General features: G+C 37.7%; 1 protein-coding gene and 1 long non-coding RNA gene across 2 annotated transcripts; both read right to left on the bottom strand.

Moving 5' to 3' along the window:
- Positions 1-2,324: 2,324 nt before the first annotated feature.
- On the bottom strand, positions 2,325-3,137 carry LOC149011478 (uncharacterized). Its single transcript, XR_016174639.1, has 2 exons — positions 2,805-3,137; positions 2,325-2,683 (listed from the first exon to the last, which is right to left on the bottom strand). It is a non-coding gene; the product is annotated as an uncharacterized LOC149011478 (long non-coding RNA).
- Positions 3,138-7,419: 4,282 nt separating this feature from the next.
- On the bottom strand, positions 7,420-20,135 carry LOC149011477 (glycosyltransferase BC10-like). Its single transcript, XM_089161518.1, has 2 exons — positions 18,933-20,135; positions 7,420-8,710 (listed from the first exon to the last, which is right to left on the bottom strand). Exons 1-2 carry the CDS (start codon positions 19,464-19,466, stop codon positions 8,072-8,074), a joined length of 1,173 nt encoding a protein of 390 aa, XP_089017644.1. The 5' UTR covers positions 19,467-20,135; the 3' UTR covers positions 7,420-8,071.
- Between the last annotated feature and the right edge of the window lie 3,690 nt (positions 20,136-23,825).

Genomic DNA, 23,825 nt, shown 5'->3' with positions numbered 1-23,825 from the left:
CCCACTTAAATGGACTAAATTGCATGGCGGCCAACTGAATGGTCAAAATTTTGACCGTTAAGGTGGGTAACTTCAAATGACTCATATACTGTCTTAGTTGTAAAAGGACTAATATACCCCTTGCAAACCCTTAGATCAATGACTAGTGTATAATTCTAGTCTAATGGTCTACAATTTATAATCCTTTAACTCTAAATTTCTCTCTCATGTAACTCATCTTCTTCTTTGAAAATCGGCACTAGGACGATGTCCAACCCAATCGCCAACCGGCAGCTGAAATTTGAATTTGGTTCGCCGGTGAGAAGAACCCTCAGACGATCCTTTACTACTCAAAGAAACTTCTTCAAAACAATGCCTTACCTCATAGAAGTTTATTCGGTGGATAACATCTGAATACAACCCCACAAATCCAAAGAGAGATAAAGTCATTTGTTCAAATACATAGAAAACCCTAACCCTAACCATAAATAGGTCGAAGATTAGCAGCTCAATTGTTCTTCATCCAAGGAAAAACAATCTGAATCATGGGCTTGGTCTAGATGGATCTGCATTGTATGAAAGAAATTTGAGTTTTTTGCAAGGTGCCCACTTAAGTGGGCTTCTAATTCGTGACTACCCACTTAAGTAGGTTAAACAGCCGGCGCCCACTTTCATCAACTTGTTAAGTTGCCAGTTACCCACCTTAACGGTTAACGGTCAAAGCTTGACCGTTAAGGTGGGTAACTTCAAATGACTCATATACCACTATTATTATGAAAAGACTAATACCCCTATTATTATGAAAATATTAAAATGCCCCTCATTCAATTGTAAAAATAAGCACCACAGCGTGCTCCTCCTCCGACTCTAGCAACCGTATGGCGACAACCTTCAACTCCTGCAAACCTCCACTCTCTCTCGCCAGTGCTACCCATGCAAATCCCCACTCTCTCTCTTAACAAATGATCTAGTTAACTCTTTAATTTTTTTAATGGACCTTTGGGATGTAGATATGCTTTTAGCATGGTGGAGACATCTTCTTATATAGAGACCTAAAGACTAAGGATGTCTTAAGTCTAAACCTCCTTCCCTCCACATATTCTTCACGCCCCATGGCCCCCAATCCCCTGGGCCTATGTGGGACCTACTAGCACTCAATTCTTTAAATTTCTTTATTATTACTTAGAAGTTAGCTTTTCTACATTCTATTTTGTGGTGAAAAAGTAGCGGGGAACACATACTGCTCCCGACGGGAGGTGATCTACACTGGCGTTATGACCCTATTTCTAACAAGTCAACTATAATTAAATAGATAGATGGTATAAAAATAAAATTTGGAAAGGTTTTTTCAAGGCACTCACCAAAATTGGGCTGAAACACTTGATTGTCTAATTAAGTGGGAAATATTTTAGATTGCTCACTTTAGGCTTTTTGAAAAGTTATAAATTACCTACAATTAAAATTTAACATTTTGACCATTAAGTTTAATGTTGATGGACAATAATACTCCCCATACTAAAATGACTAATGCCCCTTCACTTCACTCACATTATCTAACCCTTAAGTGGGTGAAGGGATTTTCCCTTAATCCATCCTCCCCTGCCGGTAAAAACCAGCCCCACTTCCCCCTCGTGGTAATATTTTCAATGGTGAATAATTTGTAATTTTTCAAAAACCATAGAATAAACAATCTGAAATATTTTCCATTTACGTAGGCACACAAGAGTTTACAAAAAAAAAATTCTCAAAAAATTATGATGTTAGGGATTGAAAACTTCGGGATTCGTGCCGTATTTATTACTATTTTCAATTTTTATTTTGGGTAGAATTTTTTCATTTCCTCAAGTTATTGCAATTGTGATGTATGAAGCTGGGGCCACGTTGGACTGGGTGAATTTGGTTTGACGACCGAAAGCAAAGGAAGTGAGCAATTTTCAGCGACACTATCAATAATAATTAACTTAGAAAAAGTAATACCTCGAATCGTGAATGAAACGATGGAGACTCAAAGCATTTGGACTGACTGACAGTGAATTACGGCTTTAAGGGGTTTTTGAGAGAGAGAGAGAGAGAGGGGGTAAAGTTGATGGTATAAAGCTAACACGAACGAAAAACTGAAAAAGAAAAAACTAATGAGAACACGCAGTTCTACTTCTACGTCAAAACAAACATACTAATTCTTGCAGATTTCTTATCGAATCATCAACATATTGCAGCGAATTGCAGCGAAGGTTCGCATGCAACAGAAAGAAAATGCTTAAACACTAAGCAACGGAATGAATAATCACTCACTTTTCTCTGGACTAAATTATTATTACACCAAAAGATAAAAAGAGAGAAAAAGATTAGGAATCGTTAAAGGGAAGAATATATCTATCAGTATCAAAAGGTTCTCAATACATTGGCGAAATCCATCTGTAATATCTACGTGTAACGGTAGCTATTAAACAGAACGGCTAACACATGAACAGTAAAGCAATCCATTCCCATCCATCCATCTATGACATCTTATTCCCTATATCACCAACCGTAATACAGTAAACACAAAAAGAACTCAAGCATTCTTCAAACGGCAAAGCAGCTACAGCAGAACTAGATCGTCTCCTTTGCGAAATCAACAATCTAACATTCTCCGATCCACAGTAGATGAAAATCATCCGAAAAACGCATCACGAAAGAAAAAGAAATCTACCTATAGAAAAACCTGAAACAGTCGAAGCACAAGGAAATCTAAAAGGTAAAGAACTCATAAGAAAATCCAAATCCATACTTCTCTTCGAGTAGATATATAAGATGAAATACAAGAAGATGAGTCAGAGACGTACCAGATCATGAAATTGTTCATCGGTTGAACGATCCGAGCATGAATGCGAGGAAAGATAGAAGGAAAGCAGCAGCGACAGAAGGAGAGACGGAACTGAGTCCGGCACCAGAAGTAGGACTTGGAGCCGGAGCTTCAGCAGCGATAGCATCTCCAATGAAGGAGAAGACGGCGAGAACAACCGCCATGACAGCAACGAACGAAGCTTTTCGGCTGAAACCTTCCATGTCTCCTTTTCTCCTGATTTAGGTTTTCTTCTTCAAAGAGGAAGAAAGAGCGAGGAAGAAGAAGAAGAAGGGTTTCGCCGAAGAATTTCTGAAAAGCAAGACCGATTGAGCTGAACAGATCAAAGGTAGTGACCTGAACGTGAAGAAAAGTATTTATAGATGAAGAGACGGCCATGTGAAACCGAGAATGAAATTTCGGGCAGGGGCAGACACTGCCCGAACTGACATCCTGGTCAGCGTAGAAAGACGACAGCTGGCTATATGTGGGCCCCACTATGGAACATGGGGAAGTGGGAACATCCGAAGACCTCCGTTTACTTCACTTTATTTGGGCATATATCCTATTTTAAGACGGTTAATCAGACCCTACCAAACGGCAGAAAATGGAATAAGGGTATTTAAGTAACTACATTAGTTGTGGTCTATATTACGAAAATACCCTTAGATGTTTTTAATTTGCTTCGGTGAGTCAGCAAAAATGGTTCCTTTTTCACGATTTTTACGGCGATTGTCGTGCGTCGTTCAACTTTTGCGGTTCATTTTTCTTTTTAATTAAAACAAATTTTATGTTATCTTATTTCTTCCAATTTAATTGTTAAATAATAGAAAGCGAGTGCTCTCCAAGCAAGCGGCGTGGACAAGCCCATTACACATTCTATAAGATACTAATCTCAAATGAATTATTTAAATTGAATAGAATCCAAAATATATTATAGAAAATGACTTAACTGAAAATAATAAGAACTAGTATGAAGTCAAAAGTCTGGTGGTGGTTTTCCTGGAAATTGCTTCGTTGTACATGACTCATTAGTCACTTTCAAGAATTTTCCCCTTATTTTCATGTAAATTTCTGGGAAGAAAAAGAAAAACAAACTAGTATTCTTTCTCTAATCGAAAAAGTAAAAAAAAATCTTCTAGATAAAAAAGTGAATTACTGTTAATTTGGTATAGTTTTTACGTATCTATCCTTATGCCTTTTACCAATTATGAGATGTCTTTAAAATTTTTCTAAATTATCTTTCTAATTATATAATTTATTACGAGTTAAAAGATACGTAAGCATGTCAATTAGGCTTCAGTAATATTAATATAGTTTTAATTATTTTTAGACAAATTTAAAAAAAATTAATTGTAATTAATAGCGGTAACTTCTACATTAGGTAGAACTGTTCAACAATAAAAGGAAGAAAGAATGGTACTTTATTGCATCATGATTATACTTAGATCTTCATATCCTTTTATGGTTTTGGGATCCAAAGAGTTATTGTGGTCATTTCATACATCTTTCTATCAAAATGCTACATGAAATAATAATAATAATATCTTTTTTGCCCAATAATGTCATTTGTTCATCCACTGAGCCCTCTAGATGAGTGACATGTGGAATGTACGAATATGAAGCAGTCATGTATCATGTATCCAAAAGCCTGGGCGGATGAACGGACACTGTCCTTGAGCAATTAGTAAACTACCCAATCATCTTGAAATGAAATACAGACACATCAAAAGAAAGACAAAAATTTCAGTTAGTACCAAAATTAAATTAAATTAAATTAAGAAAAAAAAAAACCCTACCCAACCAAAAGCTAGCCTCTTATTTATTTTTTTATTTTTTTGATACATTGACATGAACTATTTATGAAACCTAGAAAACGTTTGGAATAAATTGTGCCAAAAATGGAAATGGAATGGAGGTCCATCAGTGACAGGGTCATAAGGAATAGTTTATAGAAAATACAACTGTTAGCTAATCACTTTCTCGTTGTGTAGATCACGTTGGTGGCAGTTGGTGCGGTGCCCGGCCGGGTTGGTCAGATTTAGAATCCTCTACACGGATTCTCATCTAATGGGAAAATTATTAGTAATTTAAATGGGTGGGACCCACTATAATATAGAGGACCACAAAGTGAGAAGTCCCAGTGAGGGTAGGGTAGAATACTCCCCTCACCATCTCAGGTTGGACGGCCAGCCAGTAAAGGGGTCGTGTGTTCAATCTTGCCTGATGGTACATTATGTAATACCCTAATCCAAAAATATATAAAAATTTGTCTGTTTTAAAAGAAAAACCCGGTCCCTCGCTCTCCCTCCTTTGTTTTTTGCACTAAGTTCATTTTCAAGAATTCCCATGAATGCATCGCATGGCTAGCTAGACTAGGTCACATACATTTAGTAGACGTAAAAATGTTTGCGACATGACATAGCGAGTTCTGATCCATGGGTAAAAGATTATACTCTCATCGACTCCTTATTTAGTAGAAAGATGCATTTCTAAGTACCGACAATGTAGACTTTTTTTTTTGAATGAGGTTCATCCGGGTCAGCTTGCGCGCACCACGACTACATCCTCAATGCGCTTTTTTATATAATTAATATAGGCGGGGCTTCGCCCCTAGCCCCAAGGAGATTCGAACTTGACCTCCTATGTGGAAACATTGGTCTTTGCCAACTAAGCCACCCCTCGGGGTTAAATGACAAGATAGACTTGAGGTGAACAAGGGCTACTTTGAAGATATTAGCTCTTGATCATGGCTAAAGATAATTAGTTTAGATTTAGAAATTCATTTGTCCACATTAAGATTGCGTTGAATAGGGTGCAGACTCAGTCCTAATGGCTGAGCGTTTCAAACAAGTCTGGATTTAAAATTCTTTGTCCAAGGGGTTGGTCAAAGTTGATTGTTTGACAAGGTTTAGACGCAAAAATAGAGCAAAAATATGGATTATCATTCTGTAGTTTGGATTTGGATTTAAGTTTTGGTTCAAGATTAAATGTCTAATTTAATTAGGTCAAGCTCAAGCCTAACGAAGAAATTTCCAAAATAAAGAAGTTCTTTTACCTTTCACAACTACACCCTTTATAACTTTCCTTTTCTCATTCATTCAAGTTTTGGTTCTTATCTAATTATAGAATTTATAGTTAAAAAAGAAAAACAAAAATTAGAATAGAAGAAAAGACAGCCTAACTCATTAAACAAGTTGGGTAGGGCCCTCCTTCCTTCATGACTGATTTATTTGGAATGTGATGTGTTCTAACCTATTGCTTACCAATTATAATCCCTCCATAATCTTCTAAATTATATAAAGTTTATAGCTAATCATAGAACCCCAAACTTCACACAGTCCACACTCCACAACTCACATGGTCTCTCTTTCAAAATAGCCAATCTACCAAAACAAGGTTGGCTATTTTGTCTTCACTCTTCAACCGTTACCTTATAAAATAATATTATTAATAATAAAAACAAACAAAAGAACTCACTAATTAATATTGAATTTAAGCAAAGACTGAATCGATCTGGTCCACCCACATGAACCGAAAATTTTACTTTTGTGTCAGTGGTAAGAAATGGACCTCCCTCCTAAATGTATTTATATCAAAATAGACAACTGTCATTTATTTTTTAAAATTCTAGGTCTTCAACCAAAGATTGAGGACAACCCAAGATTGAACCGGGTTCCATATCCTTACAACCATTTCTGAAATTTTGATAACTAGAGAACCTTCATCATTTAAAAAAAATTATAGTTTCCTGCTTTTATTAAAGTAGTGGATAATCATAGCAATTATCAACAGATGAATTAATAATTATATCTGCACATGGTAATTATATTATTAACCAACCATGCATGCATAATCCAGCTAAGCACTTCCAGGTCCATGATTACCTGCAACACAGCATTATACATGATTGGGCTAGAACAGTCTTAGTTGAATGTTCTCCCAATTATTGAGAAGCAAAGCTGTTTTGGAAGACCATTAAAAGATGGAAGGCCCAACTCTATTTTCCTTCTCTGGTAAGAATGAAACAGAATTCAGATTCCAGCTCTCAAAAGTAGTAGTTGAAACTTCTCAGGGGAACATACATGTTCCTACTTGCTAATAGGTTCTTGTGGATGCAGTTTCAAACATATCATCAACATCATCACCTAATTAATCAAAAATAAATACAAGCAAACTCAGTATAGAAGAAGAAATCTGCAATTATATCAAGGCAATTGCTTAAATCTTCCCTCAACTTCAGCTCCAATTACAAGCAGCAGCATGTATTTTCTGGATATTAATTTACAGTAGTATTTTCAAGCTTTTTCACTGTTGTTCCAGCATATTTTAGAACAGTCTTTCCTGCTATATCCATCATGTTTCACCTGGATAAAGGGTGGACCAGGTAGGATTAGCCAATCCAAATCAGGATCAGATGATTGAATATCCTCAGTTGCTGATCCATGGCAGGATTCAAGTATTTAAAACCTAGGATATGAAAGCATTGATAAGATTTAAAAAAAAAAAAAGAGAAGCTTTCAGAAAATTTCAAATTCATTTAGAGGACCTGAAATGAGTTCATGAAGCTCCCACAGTCTTCCAGTACAATGCAGTTAAATATTTGCCAACCAAGTGGCAAGGTTGATCTGAATTTATTTACCAATCTAGATTTTAGAAGTTGTGAAAAAAGGAATAAACAGTTGTGCAATAGAGAATGTCTGATGTCTGATTAGGAATCCCTGCCCATCTCAAACATGGACAATGGCAAAGGGAAAAAGCCAGCCACCTTGGATAAACCTCAGACAGAAAAATCACTTGATCGATACAAGAACACAATTGCAACATTACCAATACTTACAGATGTTTAGTCACCTAAAATTACCCATAATATCACAGGACACAGATGTAACAGTACTATAGTACAGTTAGAAATTAGAAAAGAGGAAAAAAGTTAATACAAGAATGGGTGTCGAATACTATAACCAGGTAACTCGAAGTTTGTACATCTGAAAATCGCTTATACAGTGATACCTGTGTAATTCTGGAGTACTTAAAGGAGAGCAAAATATCATGGACAATGTCTACTGTCAGTCTGCAATGGAAGGCATCATACACATAAAAGCATGTCATAACCAGTCTCTTCAGTATCATGTGATGCAGCATAGAGCATTTCGGAGGAGCCGTCCAACATGTAAGGCACAAGGAACATTTGCTCTACCAGATCCCATTTTATACAACTAGAACTTCTGTTTCTATTAAGCAATGAAGTTCCTCAATGATCAAAAGTCAATAAGCAAAAATTTTTGGTGCCTGCTGTAACAAAGGCTCCAAAGCACTTGGAGAAAACTTCCTGGCAAAAAGGAAACAGACAGTAGAGGGGTGATCATTATAAAGGCAGCTTTGTCCTTCAACGATCCTCTTCAAGAAACCCTCGGTAATATCGCTTTTCCCAAAAGTAGCTGGATGAGCACCACCCCTTGACCAGTCCACCCAAGTGAGGCTCGTATTTGCTAAGAGATGTGGTGCCTGAATGGAAAGCATCGTAGGAAAATAGTGCTCATCTACATAACATGCTGGTCTGCAGAACTCCTCAAACTTCGGATAGAATTTGTTGTCTACCACTATCTGAATTGCAAGTCTACGGTTAACCTCAAACCACTGGGACCCTTTGCGCCACTGCATGATGTTTACCTCAGGTGCCATGTTTGGATTGTAACGTCCCCTACCATAGGGCCCAGGATCATCAAATGCACCAACAAAACTATACCTGGATCTCAATAGGTAATCATAGACGATGCTGAAGTTGAAGACAGGAATGCAAGACTCCGACACAAGTACAAATCTTTCATTAGAGACATCAAGCAATGCGTTTGCCAGAAGTCTTCTCTCAGCATCACACATGCTCATCCTGCCCCACTCAGATACCTGCAAAGAAAGAAAAAGCAAAGCTTTGTAACAGAAAGGAAGTTGCTGAAAAACCATGAAGATGCAGAACAGCATGCTCAGTGATGCTCAAGTTTACAACATAACAATCACTGGATCTGGAGACATAGTCAAAACAACACGGTCGATTCTATCTGGAGACATAGTCAAGACAACACGGTCAATTCTTACCTTATTTCCAACAACTCTAATCCAAAGAAAATCATATTTTGACAGGCTGACCACCCAAATACAGTTTTTGGAGTCCATGTTAATGAATATCCATCCTTTGAATTATTTTTTTAGTCATTCTGTTTCAAAAGGGTGGGGGGAAGTAAGCAACATTCATCAAGGAAAAGGGCAACAATAGCCAACAATCAGAAAGCATATTGAAAAGTTAGTTCAGAAAGTTGAAAAGGCTGCAGTGTTGCTAGGTATTGCATATCATATCATGTCATGCCAGACACAAGAAGGTTGGGCATGTCATCCTTCTAGCGGTTATGGTAGCACAGCCAATTAACTTTGAAAAATAGACCTGAAGAAAAGTCAATAGAAAAGCAAAATGTATAATGGCCTCAGTGATATGAGAACAAAAGTAACTATCAACATGTAGTTTGCATTGTGCTCATTTGATGGATGGGAAGGATGGACAAAAGAATGCATTTTCACTCACTCATACACTCTAAGCACCATGCAAATCTAAAAACCAACCACACAACACACCAACACTCTTAAGGAAGAACCTGATGGAGCCCTATGCACCTATGCACAATCTCGCCTGCTTTTTGAAGTGAAGGAGAGAAGATAGATGAAGAGGTTTGAAACCATACAAGGGTACAAAAAGGTAACACAAGATTTGACGAAGGGGCTTACAGCACACTATAAGTTGCAGGAAGGAACAGTATTCTATAAGGGACAGATGGTGCTGGTCAAAGACTCCACCCTCATACCCACTATCCTAGCAGAGTATTATTCCACACCCTTCCAGGGTTATTCAGGGTTCCTGCAACCTAAGGCGGGTTGCATCTGTAGTTCATTGGATGGGAACAAATATCACAGTTCAGTGCTTTGTAGCTGCTTGTGATATTTTTCAGCTGAGTAAGCACTAATCCACGTTATCAGGAGGGTTGCTCCAGCCCTTACCCGCAACAGACTGAATATGGGAAGTCATAAGTATGGACGTCATAGGGGGACTGCCCAAGGCAAAAGAGGGAGACTCAATCCAGGTGGTAGTCGACAGCTTGACCAAATATGCTCACTTCATGGCTCTAACTCTCCCTTATTCAGCAAAGAATGTAGCATTGGTGTTCGGTAGAGGAGTAGTAAAACTACAAGGAATCCCCCGGTCCGTTGTATCTGATAGAGATCGAATCTTCCTCAGCCACTTTTGGACAGAATTGTTCCACATTTCTGGTACCGAACAAAAGTTCAGTAGTGCTTAAAATTCACAGACAGATGGCCAAACTGAGGTGGTGAATCGCACCCCTGAAAACTTAATTTATGCTGCTTTTGCCTTGGGAAACCGAAGGACGGATGCACATGGCTCCGTTGGGCACATTACTGGTATAATACCACATACCAAAGCACAACCAAGATGAAACCTTTTAAAGCTGTATTGGAAGAGACCCGCCAGTATTGTATCGCTGGGAAACTAAGAGAACAAAGGCGGATGAAGTTGATAACTACTTACGACAGTGGAATCACATTCTCAATGAGCTGAGTACTAACTTGCTTAGAGCTCAAGACCGTAAAAAGCACTATTATGATGGCCATTGAAAGGAGGTGCAGTTCGAGGTTGGAGATCTGGTTTTCCTATGTATTCAGCCCTCTGACTCAGGAATTTAGCAAAACGAACCAATGAGGAACTGAGCCCCAAGTTCTAACCAATTGATTAGTGGAATAAGTTGGCCAGGTCCCGTAGAAGCCCCTGCTGCCACCTGAATCTAAGGTTCACCCAATGTTTCATGTAGCCCAACTCAAGAAGCTGATTGGCAATAATACTCTTTCACAGCCATTACAATTCTGCCTAGCAGAAGATTGGGAGTTGCAGCTCTATCTGCAAGTACTGATTGACACTCAATATTCAGCAACAGGAGATCTTGAAGTCCCCATTCAGTGGGATCCCTGCCATCATCTGAGAACGTTTGGGAGATTTTCTTTGAGATTGAGAAGCTTTACAGAGAATTTCACCTTGAGGACAAGGTGCTACTCCAGGGGGGAGTACTGATAGTCCACTAATGGACAATAATAGAATGGACCTAATAGAATAGATGAGTTAGGTGACTGGTGAGGACATGTGGCCAGCTGGTTGGCTGAGAGGGGAAACGGTTGGGCAAGGAAGAATAATTCTGATTAAGGGGTAAGAGGTGAGAGGGGGTGGTAGTTTTTGGAGTATTAAGTGAGGAGTTGGGCCATGGGTTTCTGTCGGAGTTGGGAGGACTTGCATTTCAGTACCCTGCAATTGTGTGTTCTAAAATTTTCATCTTTCAATTTCAGCATCGATACTTAATTTCCACAACACAGTAGTAATTTCATCTTTCAATTTCAGCATCGATACTTAATTTCCACAACATAGTAGTAATTTCATCATCTGAAAATTGAGATCCTATTAGCCTAAAATATGGGTGATTTTAGGTTCTAATGGGATTTATATAGTAATTTTATTTCCCATGCTAAGTTCATTTTCGTATTTTAAATAACCAATTTTTCTGGCTTGAATCAGTAGTTCAACTTTGCTTTGGTTTAGGGAATATTCTTTTTTAAAATGTTTTCTTTAAGCTTTTGTTTTGAGTATATTTCAGTATCAGTGTTAGTTTAAGTTACCTAATTGATGTGGACCAAATTCAGGATCACACTAAAGGCTGAAACAAGGCCTAGGGTGGTAGCCTAACCATGGTAGAAGATTGCGCTCTCGAGCGAGATCTCGGTCGAGATATACAATTTTTTGGCGTCAACTCGGTGACCCATCTCGGTGAGTTTTAGGATCCTTATTGGGTTGAAAGTTGGTATATATAATATTTAAGGCCTTTTGAATACATTGGTGGCCTTGGATTTGACAGAAAACAACCCTATGTGTGATTTCTAAGTCTACCCATAGTGTGAAACCGAAATGTTGTAGGATTAGGGAATGCAAGGTTATACAACATGTAATATAGAACCTTTAAGGCATATAAATGAAGAGCAAGTGTATCAAATGCATCAAATAACCTAACTACAGACTTCATATTCTTCACCACACCCTAGAAACCCTAAACTGCTGTCACTCATATCTTTCAATCATCCAATAACCTATTTCGTTTTAGAATCATCCCGTACCCCTCCTCCTTTGCCTTTGACATTAACCCTAACCCTAGCCACCCCCCTAAAAACCGTAACACGAATTTCCACCAAACCCTGAAATTCTTAAACCATAAACCTGAATTTCAGTTCTGAATTATAAATTACAGCAAGGCTCAAAACTGAAGTTCCACAAGCCCTAGATCTGTCGCCCTACCCAAACCTTTGCCAACCCTTTCCCAAAACCCTAGATCTCCCAAATCAGCCCCTATTCCTCAACCACAGGGTTGTAAAACCCTAACTTTATTGCTGGTTCATTTGGATTGACCCTGAAGACTAACCCTGGAACTGGGGTTTACATCACTAATAAGTTTAGGTTGTGTTAGGCTTTTCCTTTTCAGTGTAGGAGTTTATTCTTCAGTCTTATATGTAATGTTGTAAGGAAGGCAAGTATTAAACAGGAATCTTGATATTAATGAAAGCTTTTTTCTGCTAACCTCTTCTTCTCCAGTGAGGATTTAGTCTTGTGTCTGACCAAGGCTGGTGGGACTGGTGTTTGATCCAACAACACCTTGCAGTGTGAAAGCCAGCGGGTTCATTGGTCAGATTGGTCTTTGATGCAATCCACTCCTAGATGGTTCAAGGCCAGTCATGTTGATGCACTCTTTCAAGTTTTTAAGTTTTCTTTATATTCAATTTCTAGTTTAAGATTCAATCTGTATTCAAGATATCTATCAAAACAGACTGCTGCATCAAGAGAACCCAAATCAAGAAATGAATCTTATACACCCCCAATTTTCTCCACCCAAGAACCCAAATCAATAAGCAAGTCCTATACATCAAAACCCAAAACAATCTTCTCCCCAATCCCAAAGAAATCAACCAGATTCATCCCAAACATCTCATGGCAATACCAAGTTGCCAAAAACTTCAAAATCCTCCCAACCATCTCAACCCTTGCATTGTCCCCAAGAAACCTTCCCAAGACCTAAATCTCATGTAGCATCAACCAATCATCCAAACATCAAGAAGCCTTCACTTATAGACCCCCCAACACTTGCCTATAGTAATCCCAAGGCCAGTAACAAGTACTAGGTGGAGAGAAGAAGAAAGATAAATTGAGGGAGCAGAAGAGAATAACTGGAGAACAGGTTTGGAAAATAGAATCTGTGTTCTACTACACCGACAAGCACATATTTATAATAAACCGAAATATAATTACAAAAGGAAATATAACTCAAGTATAACTTTGAATTCTCACCTAATTAAGCTTAAAGCTTAGAAGAAAACTCACTTAGATTAGGACACCAATAACCAAAACCTAAACCGATAAGAAAACCACAATAGGGGAACTCCCCCTATCGTTTTACATCATATTATCTCTCATTATCTTTAACACTCCCTCCTCAAGCTAGAGTATACACAAAGAATGCCCCAACTTGGACAAATAAGAATAAACTTGAAAGACAGCACTAGTCTTGAACCATGTAGCAACTAGACACCAACAAGCTCAAATCAGCAACTCAATCAACAAGTGTAAATCCATGTCTTCACATCAACCAATGAGCACATCAAACACCTTTACTAATGAAGGCCTCAAAACGCGACATGTAGCGGCAATAGAAAAATCCATCAAATGTAACACCTAACAGCTACGAAAATTCCACCAAATGTAGCACTCTAACGGCTACATAAAAGTCCATAAAATTGCAATGCCAATGCATGCACAAAAAAAAAAATCATCAAAGTGCATCTCCCAATGTGTTATGTGTATAATGGGGCCTAATTTGATGTTTGGGCGCTAGATTGGGCCAGCCTAGCATGAGATATGTTAAAGGGCTTGACTCAACTCGTTCCATCACTTTTGGAGCTTTTAGCGCACTAGTCAACTACCTAACATTTGGTATCAGAGTTTGCACCACATCAAGGGTTCGAATCCCAGAAAGTGCTCCCTAGGAGAAGGGCTACCTATCGCCTTTAAAAAAAATCGAGAGAGCAAAGTGCAGCCACTTGGAGAGAGCTACTTACCACCAAAGTGCGAGCTGCTTAGAGTGAGAGTCGTCGAGGACAACGAGTGCAGAAGCGTGGTGGTATTTTATGTCCCTAATGGGGCCCAGTTTGATGTATGGGCGCTAGATTGGGCCAGCCTAGTATTGGATAAGTTAGAGGATTTGACTCAAGTTGTTCCATTAGCTTCGGAGCTTATGGCACACTAGTTAAGTACCTGACACAATGGCTACACAAAAACTTCACTTCATCAGACTCACCCTTGAGTCCATTAAAATTCAGAAAAAGTTTCTTGTAATTGACATCTTCAATCTCCCTCTCCTGTGTATCTTACACTGACCAAAAGCAACTAATAATCACCTCAAATGACAAATATCTCAAGAATTTTCATAACAAAAGGTCCCCTGAATAAAATCTCAATTTCTTAAATCAACCTCACACAATGACAAATAAAATCCCAAACGCGTGTGATGTCTGCCAAATTAAGATAATGGCAACATCATAATATATCAGAATTTTTTAAGGGATTATTGGTAGATAAAGGAAAAGAATGGCAAATTAGTAAATATCACAAAACACAAATAGGAATGGCATAAATATAATTAACAAAATATCCAAAAGGAAACACAAACAAAAGCCAAAGGGTAAACTTGGAAGGAGAATACTCTCAATGGCCACAAATTAAGGTAGGAAATAATCATTAAATAAGTTGTCCTTAAAAAAAAGGAAAAGAAATAAAAGAAGTCAAAGAATATAATGGCAACATCGTAATTATATCCGAATTTTCTGAAGTCATAAAACATTGTACTGAATTTTCGATTATCATTAAATAAGTTGTCCTTAAGAAAAGGCTCATAATTGGAAAGTATTCCCCACTGACTCTCTCTCACCTTCCTTTTCTCTCACCGTTCTATTTTCTACCGTTCGTCTCAATTCCAAACCTGTTTACCACCTTCATCTTCGATAAAAATCATAGGCAGCAACAGAAACAAAGGAGAAACTATTTCAACAGAGAATTTGGAAACTGAAAATAACAATTCAAATCACAGCCTCTCAAACCTTCTCTCACTACAGGTTCTCTAAGATGAAACCCCAAATGATGACTCAACAGCGAAAACTTCCAAACAACAGCAAAACAAAAGCACTCTGCAATTATGAGAAAAATAGCTATTGACCCAAACTCAAAACACGAGAAACACTTTTAGATAGCGGTTACCCCTATTATAGAAGGAGACCAAGAAAAACATATATGATTTCCCGAGTTAAAACTTTATGGTAACCCTTCACTGAACTAGGGTCTAGTTCTTCAAACCAGAAACCTAAACGACTCTCACTCAAGGACAAATAAGTACTGGTTACTTCTGCTCTGATACCGTGTAAACAATCCCAAGATCTATATCAAGTACTAGGTAGACAGAATAAGAAAGAGAAATTGAGAGAGAAGAGGAGAATAATTGGAAAACAAGGCTGGGTGATAGAAGCTGTGTGTTTTACTGTACTAACAAACACATATTTATAACAAAATAAAATAGAATTACAAAAGGAAATACACTCAAATATAACTCCTAACTCTTACCAAATTAAGCTTAAAGCTTAGTAGGAAACTCATTTAGATTAGGCCACTAACAACCAAAACTTAAACCAATAAGGAAACTACAATAGGAGGACTCCCCCCATCCTTTTACATCATATTATATCTCATTATCTCTAACACCTAGTATAACGAACACATCAAACCATAATCTTAAACTTGACCAAACCCAACTTGAACTATGTATTCAGAACAGATCCTTGGAGAAAATTGGCTCCTAGTTGATCTCCTACCAATCTAGGACAATATCAGGGGCAATAGAAGGTTTTCATTAATCAAAGTTTGTGACACTGCTGGCCTCTCTCACAAATTAAATACATAACTCAATAACAGACTCTGATGCTAAAAGGAAAGGGCATGCCCAATCTTTAACTAATAAGATTAGCTAAGGAACCAAAATAGTAAAGAAAACTGACTCAAAACAGGGCTGAACTACTAGAATCTAATTCATCCTAACTAAAACACTTCATAACAACTAGAATAAAGAAAACGAAGACAATACTCTAATTAACACTCTACACTAACCTATACCCATATCAGAGTATAGTCCACCACATATATATAATTATATACTCAAAAACCCAAAGCTTGTCACAGTAAAAATAAGTACATTTAGGTGAATTAACTGCATATTTGCAACACCATGTTCATGGAAAATCTGTAAGATAGTCATCTAGAGTTATTACAATTTTATGAAAAACAAGTAACAGCCACAATATTTTGATGGGCCAAGAAAAGGTCAATCATTTTCTTCTGCAAAACAAGAGACCATAGCAATGCCACTGTTTGTAGTTTCAGCATACCGTTGTCAAGATATCTCAATAAGTTATACCTAGTTTACCACTATGACTCCAAATATACCAATGATTAAAATGCCCAGTGACAAGCAAAACCAAGATTCTATCTGATACAACATCCACATCAAGCAGGTCAATCCAAACCAGTATCATTCTAAGACCAAGCTCAGCGATTCACATAGTCAGCTATTAGTATCAGGTAAATGGATCCCAAAACAGGTCTAGGGTAGAGATATCCCCATGAATGAGCAATTTTTATTTTGTTTAACAAATTTGATCGCATTTAAACAGTTCACTGAGGGGTCAGGTAGTGATCCTCCTTCCTAAATGTGCTTAAGGAAATTGTTATAACCACATCATCCACTGGCCTTTCCTGAGGAGGCTACGTTTACATCTTTGGAATTTTTAATATCATAGGACTTTTTCTCTCCATCGAGCAGCTTGTACAAGAAATGGGTAAATTGAGTTCTAAATCCTCTAGTATGTTATGTTGGTTTCAAAATGCAGCGGCTCTCAGTCGATCCCAAGATGGGACCTGAGGACCACCTAACTCCAGTGCACGGACTCATCAAGGGAGCTACAAAGATGGTTCTCCTTTGGGAGGTCTCAAGATTTAAGGAATTTGCACTACCTTTTCCATAGACTATAATCAAATCCATGAAAAGATAGGGGTTCTTTAATCCTTACAAGTTCATCAGCTGCTGCCAAAAAGATCCCAGGCCTTGGAAGAAAAATAAAGAAAATATGATTCAGCAGAAAAATCCCCAGGCAATTGTTTGTTAGTGTCCGGCTAAATGAATGTTTCATTCGAGAAGATGGGAGGTAAAGGGTGAGATACCTGGAGTGCCATCTATTATTTCTTAATCCAGTTACCACATTCCATAATCTAAGATGAATATCCCCCTGGGACCCCTCTACTCAATTACCTGATCTTGGACTGTTGGTTGGCCCATGCTTTCAGATAAAAAGATCTTTTATTCTGCTGTTATTCACATACTAACCTGATACTTTATAGGTTAGGCTAACTCACCAGTTCAGCCCACGGCCAACCATGATGAATAGAAAAATCCAAAGGCTTTGGCCTAACTATCCAGTAGCAGGAAATCGTGTAGTTAGCTTAGTACAACAGAAAGAAATCAGTGTTAGCTATGCTTCATTGACTTACCGAGCATCTTTCTCCTAAGTTGTTTCCATTTCTTGAGCTTACTAGAAAATAAAAATATTGAACTATATGGTCTGAGAACAAATATATGTATATATATATATATATATATATATATATATATATATATATATATATATATATATATATAAAACAACGATCACAAGTGAGGTTCCCCAAGAACTAGGCTCCAAAGTACTTCGTAACTGGAAAGATAGAGAAGGGGGGGGGGGGGGGGAAGGAGTCCAGGCATTTTAAAACTCCTCTCCTTGGAGCCTAAGCATTGCCAAATGTTGGGCCCTTTATTGGCAGCTCTATTAAAAGGAAGAGAATAAACCAGGTGAAGTGAGATATGGCTATGGAAATGTAACATTTGGCAAGGATATAACACAAGGAACATGATTCTTTTCCTGGTTTCCAGGCAATCACATAGTTTAAAACATAGTTATGCAAAATTAAACCCCAAAATCAATTGGTTTCTCAGAAAGAACTATCTGCCCTTTCTCCCAAGCTTAGAGGCCTTATCATTCAGATTACTATTTGCTTTGAAGTGCCTAGGCAACTAACAGCCTACTTTAGGCTTTAACAGACAAGTCTTCAAAACCAAGTTCACCAAAATCAAATCTTCCTCTGGTGATCTTTTTATAATAATCAACAGCCACAAATCCTCTGGTGACCTTTTTATAAGAATCAACAGCCACAAAGATGTTGAACCACATAAAAGGTTCTTTAATTTGAATCATCTTCCATGCACGATGGAAATAATAAAATGCCCTGAAAAAAAGTCACTTCAATCCTTACAGATATTGAGCACTAACATGAAAAAATCATGATGACATTCTCTAAAGTACTGTACTTAGCATCCATGTACCATAGAACCATGGAGTAGTAATCCTTTTGGAGGGACTAGCCCAAGTTGTAAGTCGTAACTAGTGCACTGGTGCCTAGGTTTTCATGTCATGTTTTCAAACCTATGATTGGCTGATTAGCAGTATGAAAACAAATGTTTTACAGAGAAACTGTCATCAAAGAGGGAGAAATGGAAGAACTACAACAAGTATTAATCACAAAAAAGTTAACTCTCTTAGGTTATGCTTCGAAATCCTAGGCCATAGAAAGAACTAGAGCTATTAATCAGCCAACAGGGCACGTTCCATGATAAAATCTAGATATTCAAGGGAAGCTGCTATTTCAAAAGTATTCAGCATAATTCAGCATGTTAAGAACAATAAATGGGCACAGATTAGAATGGGCTTCGAGATCTGTAGATCCCTTGTCCTGGAAACAAGCAGAGCAATACAATTATTGGTTGATAAACATCATAAAGACTACATTCTCACTTAAAAAAATACTTTACTGCTATAAATGAACAGAGAAACATGGAAGTGATACCTGGCTTGGGATTTGCCTCCGATAGAAAATTGAAGAGGATGGGTACTTGGCCTCGTAAGATGGCAGTGAATGAACATAAATTGAATAGAGCCCTTCGTGGCCGCTGAGGAACTTCTCCCAAATAGGTGAAAGCGGCAAGGGCCCCCTTGTCAGGAACATGAAAGCAATCTTGGGAACTCTAGTAAATGGATACTCGCTGACTTGAGGAACAAGTGATGCTCTCCAGAACAGCTCCTTATCAGTCATACTGTGCATCAGATTAGACGGAGGCCTGATCCAACGCTCTAGAATACCAGATTCATCCAAACAGGGCGTGTACTCAGACATTGCTGCGTTAACAGCATTTGGAACTCCCCAGTAACGGATCATAAACATGCTAATTACAGAAAATCCAAGACCCAGAACAAGAAACAACCCAAAGAATTGTAAGATCCTGAGTGGGGAAACCCTCGATTGGGTTGTCTTGGGTAAGGCAGAAGGTTCCTTCCCATCCTCTATTGTTAAAGCCCTTGATTGCATGATTTGCGTCGCCATGGAAGGATTGATAGCTTCCAGAACTTCTCACCTTCTTGGTATAACGAACGCAACAAATCCAACAATCACAGACCTCCCATCCGAAGCTCGCTGGGCTCTGCTGTCCGTCCAACCAGTGCCCACTTCTGGAAGATTTATACCCTCCAGAGGAGTTTCAACATATGGGTATTTTAATTGCTTCCTTTATCAATCAACAAAGTAACTGGGTTTGTGGATATAAGATTGATAGCACAAAAAGAAAAAAAGACAGGATCATGGAGATAGTGGGTCACTGGAATGGAAGTTTATGAAGAAAAGAGATGTTTCCAACAGATTATGAAGCAAAAAGATTGATATGAGAATGATATCTTGTTTACCCTTTTCTGGAGTTTATAATCTAGATTCTGGGTTAAAGCCGCTAGACTGAAGTGACAAAGAAACATAAGACGAGTAGATAGAGATAATCAATCTAGGAAGACTCACAAGCTTTAAACTCTCAGATTCTGTGTTGGATGTTTTTGAGGAAATGGAGATAGATATCACGGAAACGGCATGCCGTAGTTTATGGATTCAAGACCTTTGGAGTCTAATGGAAGGGAAGGTAGTAACAGTCTTATAGTTTTGAAGCCAGTCAAGCATTCCAGCCCAGCTGTCGATTAGAAACCGAAATCACGTTGAATCTTCATTCGTCAGAGACATCGGATAAAATTAGTGCAGTTTCGGTTTCATGTTGTCATTCAGTGCAGTTTCGGTTTCATGATTGAAGCCATCAAAACCTTACCAAAAAGTAAATTTACCAAAGCCAAATATATACATATTTCTGTGTGTATATATATATATATATATATATATATATATATATATATATATATATATATATATATATATATATATATATACAAACTATCAATTGTAAGTCATTCATAATAGGGATCGGATACCTAGCCAAACTATCGTGCATGGAATCGATAGAGCCTCCTTGCCAAGAAATCAGTAATCCAGTTGTCGCCTCCTTCAATACAACCGAAATTGCAAAATGAAACAAAGAACCGAGAAGAAGAACATCATCCAAAATATCATACACAGCTAGAGGCGGATTTTTATTTGTGGCAGAAACAAGCTGTGATCGAGCCACATGTGCAAATAAGAATCCAATGGTTGTGAATAAAAGTGTGGGGATGTAAATGTAAATATAAATTTTTTATTTTACAAAATCTCAATTAATTTTTGAAATTCACAAAACAACTCTCTGGTGTTCCCCGACTGAGATGCACTCGATTTAGAGCTTTTCCATCCGTTTCTTCTACCTCTCTTCCTTTTCTCTGATTGATATATTCATTCGTGTTTTTAGGTAGTAGAAGAAGCCAAGATCATCTAAGATTTGAAACGTGTTTAACCTAAGCTCTTGTTCCGTTTTAATTCCTTTATTTATCTTCCACCATCTATCTCGAAATTTACAGTTCTATCTCTCTATTTACGCATTATTGTTTGAAAGGAGATTCCTATTCTTAATTAGGGCTCCAACTTTCATGTGTGATATTTTGTATTTCCCGTGTTTTAGGGTTTTCGAGCAAGTTTCAAATAAGAGAATTCATCTCGATTTGTACTTAGGTTAGGGTTTTCTATCGGGATACAGTACTCTCTACCCATTTTTTCACAATTGAGTTCTGTTGGTTTAGGCTAGGATATAGAAATCACTCACATTTCAGTTTTTGCTTATCTATCAGATTTTAGATTTGAACGAACTTATTAGCTAAGAGATTGGGTTTCAATTATTTATTCCTTTCAAGTTCTTGTTTTCTTCCATACATGGAGCTTAAGCTTGTTTGGACAAGAAGGAACAAGAAAGATTCATCATGGGAAAAATCTCCACTGGCGATGATTAGGGTTTTCGAATCTATGAACTTTGAGAGTATCGCCGATGGCAAAGCTACTGTTGGGCCTATTACGCTTGATTCGGGTAGAGAGAAGGACAAGTCCAAGTTGATTTCAAGTCTCCTATGACTTGGGTCCCATCTTCGCCAAGAACAAATGAGGTTGCAGGTTCCAACCTTAGCCCGAAGACGCCGAAAGAGGCTGTTTTTGATCCATTTGTGCCATGCCCAGGTGAGTTGATGTTGGCACCGCCACCTCGTAAGAGATCCTGGAGGAGTCCGGTGACCTTGTACCGAGAAGGCTGAATTTTGATTCTTCTATTGAGCCGAAGGAAGCTGGAAAAGTAGTCCGTGTAATGGATTCCATGCAATCCCTTTCAGAAGAGCATAGAGAGGGATTTGGGAATCGGGTATATGAGGGACCGCATTGTGTAAATTGGTAAATTTTATACTCTTAAATTGTAAAAATAAAAATTAATATTTACAAGTAAATCCTGCCATTTGATTCTCAACCATTCGATCATATTTTGCTTACGTGGCGCGATCAGCAAATTAAAATCCGCTAAAGGCAATACATCCCCACGCCCCTAAGATAGTAAACCATGCCACTTGCTCATTATCTACCTCAATATGCAGGGAATCAAATCTACACTCATGGGCTTCTTTTAAAGCTTGTCTCCTCAACACCAAAGATTCTCCCATAATGCACTATCCATCTTCTATCACACAACCTGTATGATCCAAAAACACATAACCCAACCCTCCTTTACCTTCTTCTACCCACAGCTCACATCACACCAGATTAAAATAGAACCATGAGCTCTGGCATGTCCATCTGCTGAACTAGGAGCGTCTGAAACCACCATTTGATTCTATTCAAATACAAGTTGCAGCGTGAAATCCAAATCTGCCACAACATGAAAGAAGCCAAACAGCATAGATCACGCTAGCATCCTTTCCACGTTGAGCATCATTATTGGGAATCCACAGAAGCAGCATTCTATTGAGACCTTGCATTCTTAACTCCGTCACCATGAGAATTTCAATGCATGAATTAAGCAGAATTACAGTACCACTCAGATTGCCAATGTTTCACCTTCTGTCGCCTCTACAAGATTCAAAGGATTGGAAACCACAACAACCATTACAGCAGGTGGATTAGCAACCTCTTATATACCTGTAACTAAATCTGTCATCATCAGCGATGCGTAAACTCCCTGGAATGATGGGTAGAGTTGAACAACCACTTCAGCAGATAGGAAACAAAATAAAACAAAAAAATATGATTCTTGGAGATCCAGAATGAGAGAAAAGTGATCTTTACATTTTGGAAGGATTTCAGGTTCTCTTTTCTGTGAGAAACAAAGCTAGACGATGAAGAAATACGCTTAAATCGAGTTTGTAGGAGTTTGAAAGACCTATAAAAAAGATTGTGAATTTTCTGTTTTAACCACCACAAAAAATAGATGAAAATGATTTTCAAAGAAAAATTAAAAATAGGTTGAGACCCGTTTTTAACTCTTTTAAGTAGAAACAGGCTATATAAATTGTACCAAACTCTACTATTTTTATTTACTAGATAACAAAAGTCAAAAATAAAAATCATGCCAAAGATTTCCTTAATCTTGCTTTACTCAATTACTCCCTAGTCCATAAAAGGCTTCTTAGTAGTTCATATGGCTTATAACTTGGTTTTTATTTTTAAGATTCTTTTAATTGAAATTAGTATACAATTATAATGAATGCTTTTGATTATTTTGGAACTTTTGTTTGCGGTAGTTAAGGGTGTCAATCCGTACGGTTTCGGTACGGTACCAACTTTGAATACCAAAAACCAGAAACGTACTTTACCAAATTTAAACGGTACGGTAGGGGTTCAATATTTACAAAAATGGTTCGATATGGCTTCAGTATTAAATCGGTCCGAAAAAACAATTTAAACACGGTATCTAGTGCGGTACAATTTTTGTACGAATGAACTTTATGCCACTTTTGTTTTTAGTTCATTAAGATCCTAATGAAATTGTGATCAACCAATCCATATAATTTGAAATTAACATAGATAAAACAAGTAAATCTGATTAATAGAGACAAAACAAGTAAATCTAAGAAGAAGAGTGAATGATGAAATGAAAAGCTGAAATAGGGAATTAGTGATAGGGTAAAGGTAAAGTGTTTTAATTGTAAAATTACAATTTATATCCCTTAATTTGATATGGTACCAATTCGGTACGATTTTGGTATGCACCAACGGTATGAGTACCTAAAACCGTAACTGTACCGAAGAAATTCGATTTCGGTACATACCGACGGTATGAGTACCTAAAATCGGAACTGTACCGAATTTTGAATGGTACGGTACAATGCGGTTTGGTACGGTTAAACGGTTTCGATACACAATTGACACCCTTAGTGGTAGTACAGCTAAACCAATAAACCGATCGGATATAATTTAGGTACACCACCATCCGAATCTGGATCCGATAAACAAAACTGCTATGTTAGT

The sequence above is a fragment of the Hakea prostrata genome, chromosome 7, assembly GCF_041222555.1.
Source record: "Hakea prostrata isolate BN-2017 chromosome 7, UWA_Hpros_2, whole genome shotgun sequence".
Classification (NCBI taxonomy): domain Eukaryota; kingdom Viridiplantae; phylum Streptophyta; class Magnoliopsida; order Proteales; family Proteaceae; genus Hakea; species Hakea prostrata.
The sequence above is the reverse complement of the archived record's forward strand: the minus strand, read 5'-3'. Positions and strand labels throughout refer to the sequence as shown.

Excerpts from the sequence above, each read along its gene's own strand:
- LOC149011477 (XM_089161518.1), bottom strand. The coding sequence starts at position 19,466 with ATGGCGACGCAAATCATGCAATCAAGGGCTTTAACAATAGAGGATGGG. Across the intron at positions 8,711-18,932 it reads GGAGGCAAATCCCAAGCCAG|GTATCTGAGTGGGGCAGGAT; the intron begins GTATCACTTCCA and ends CTTTCTTTGCAG.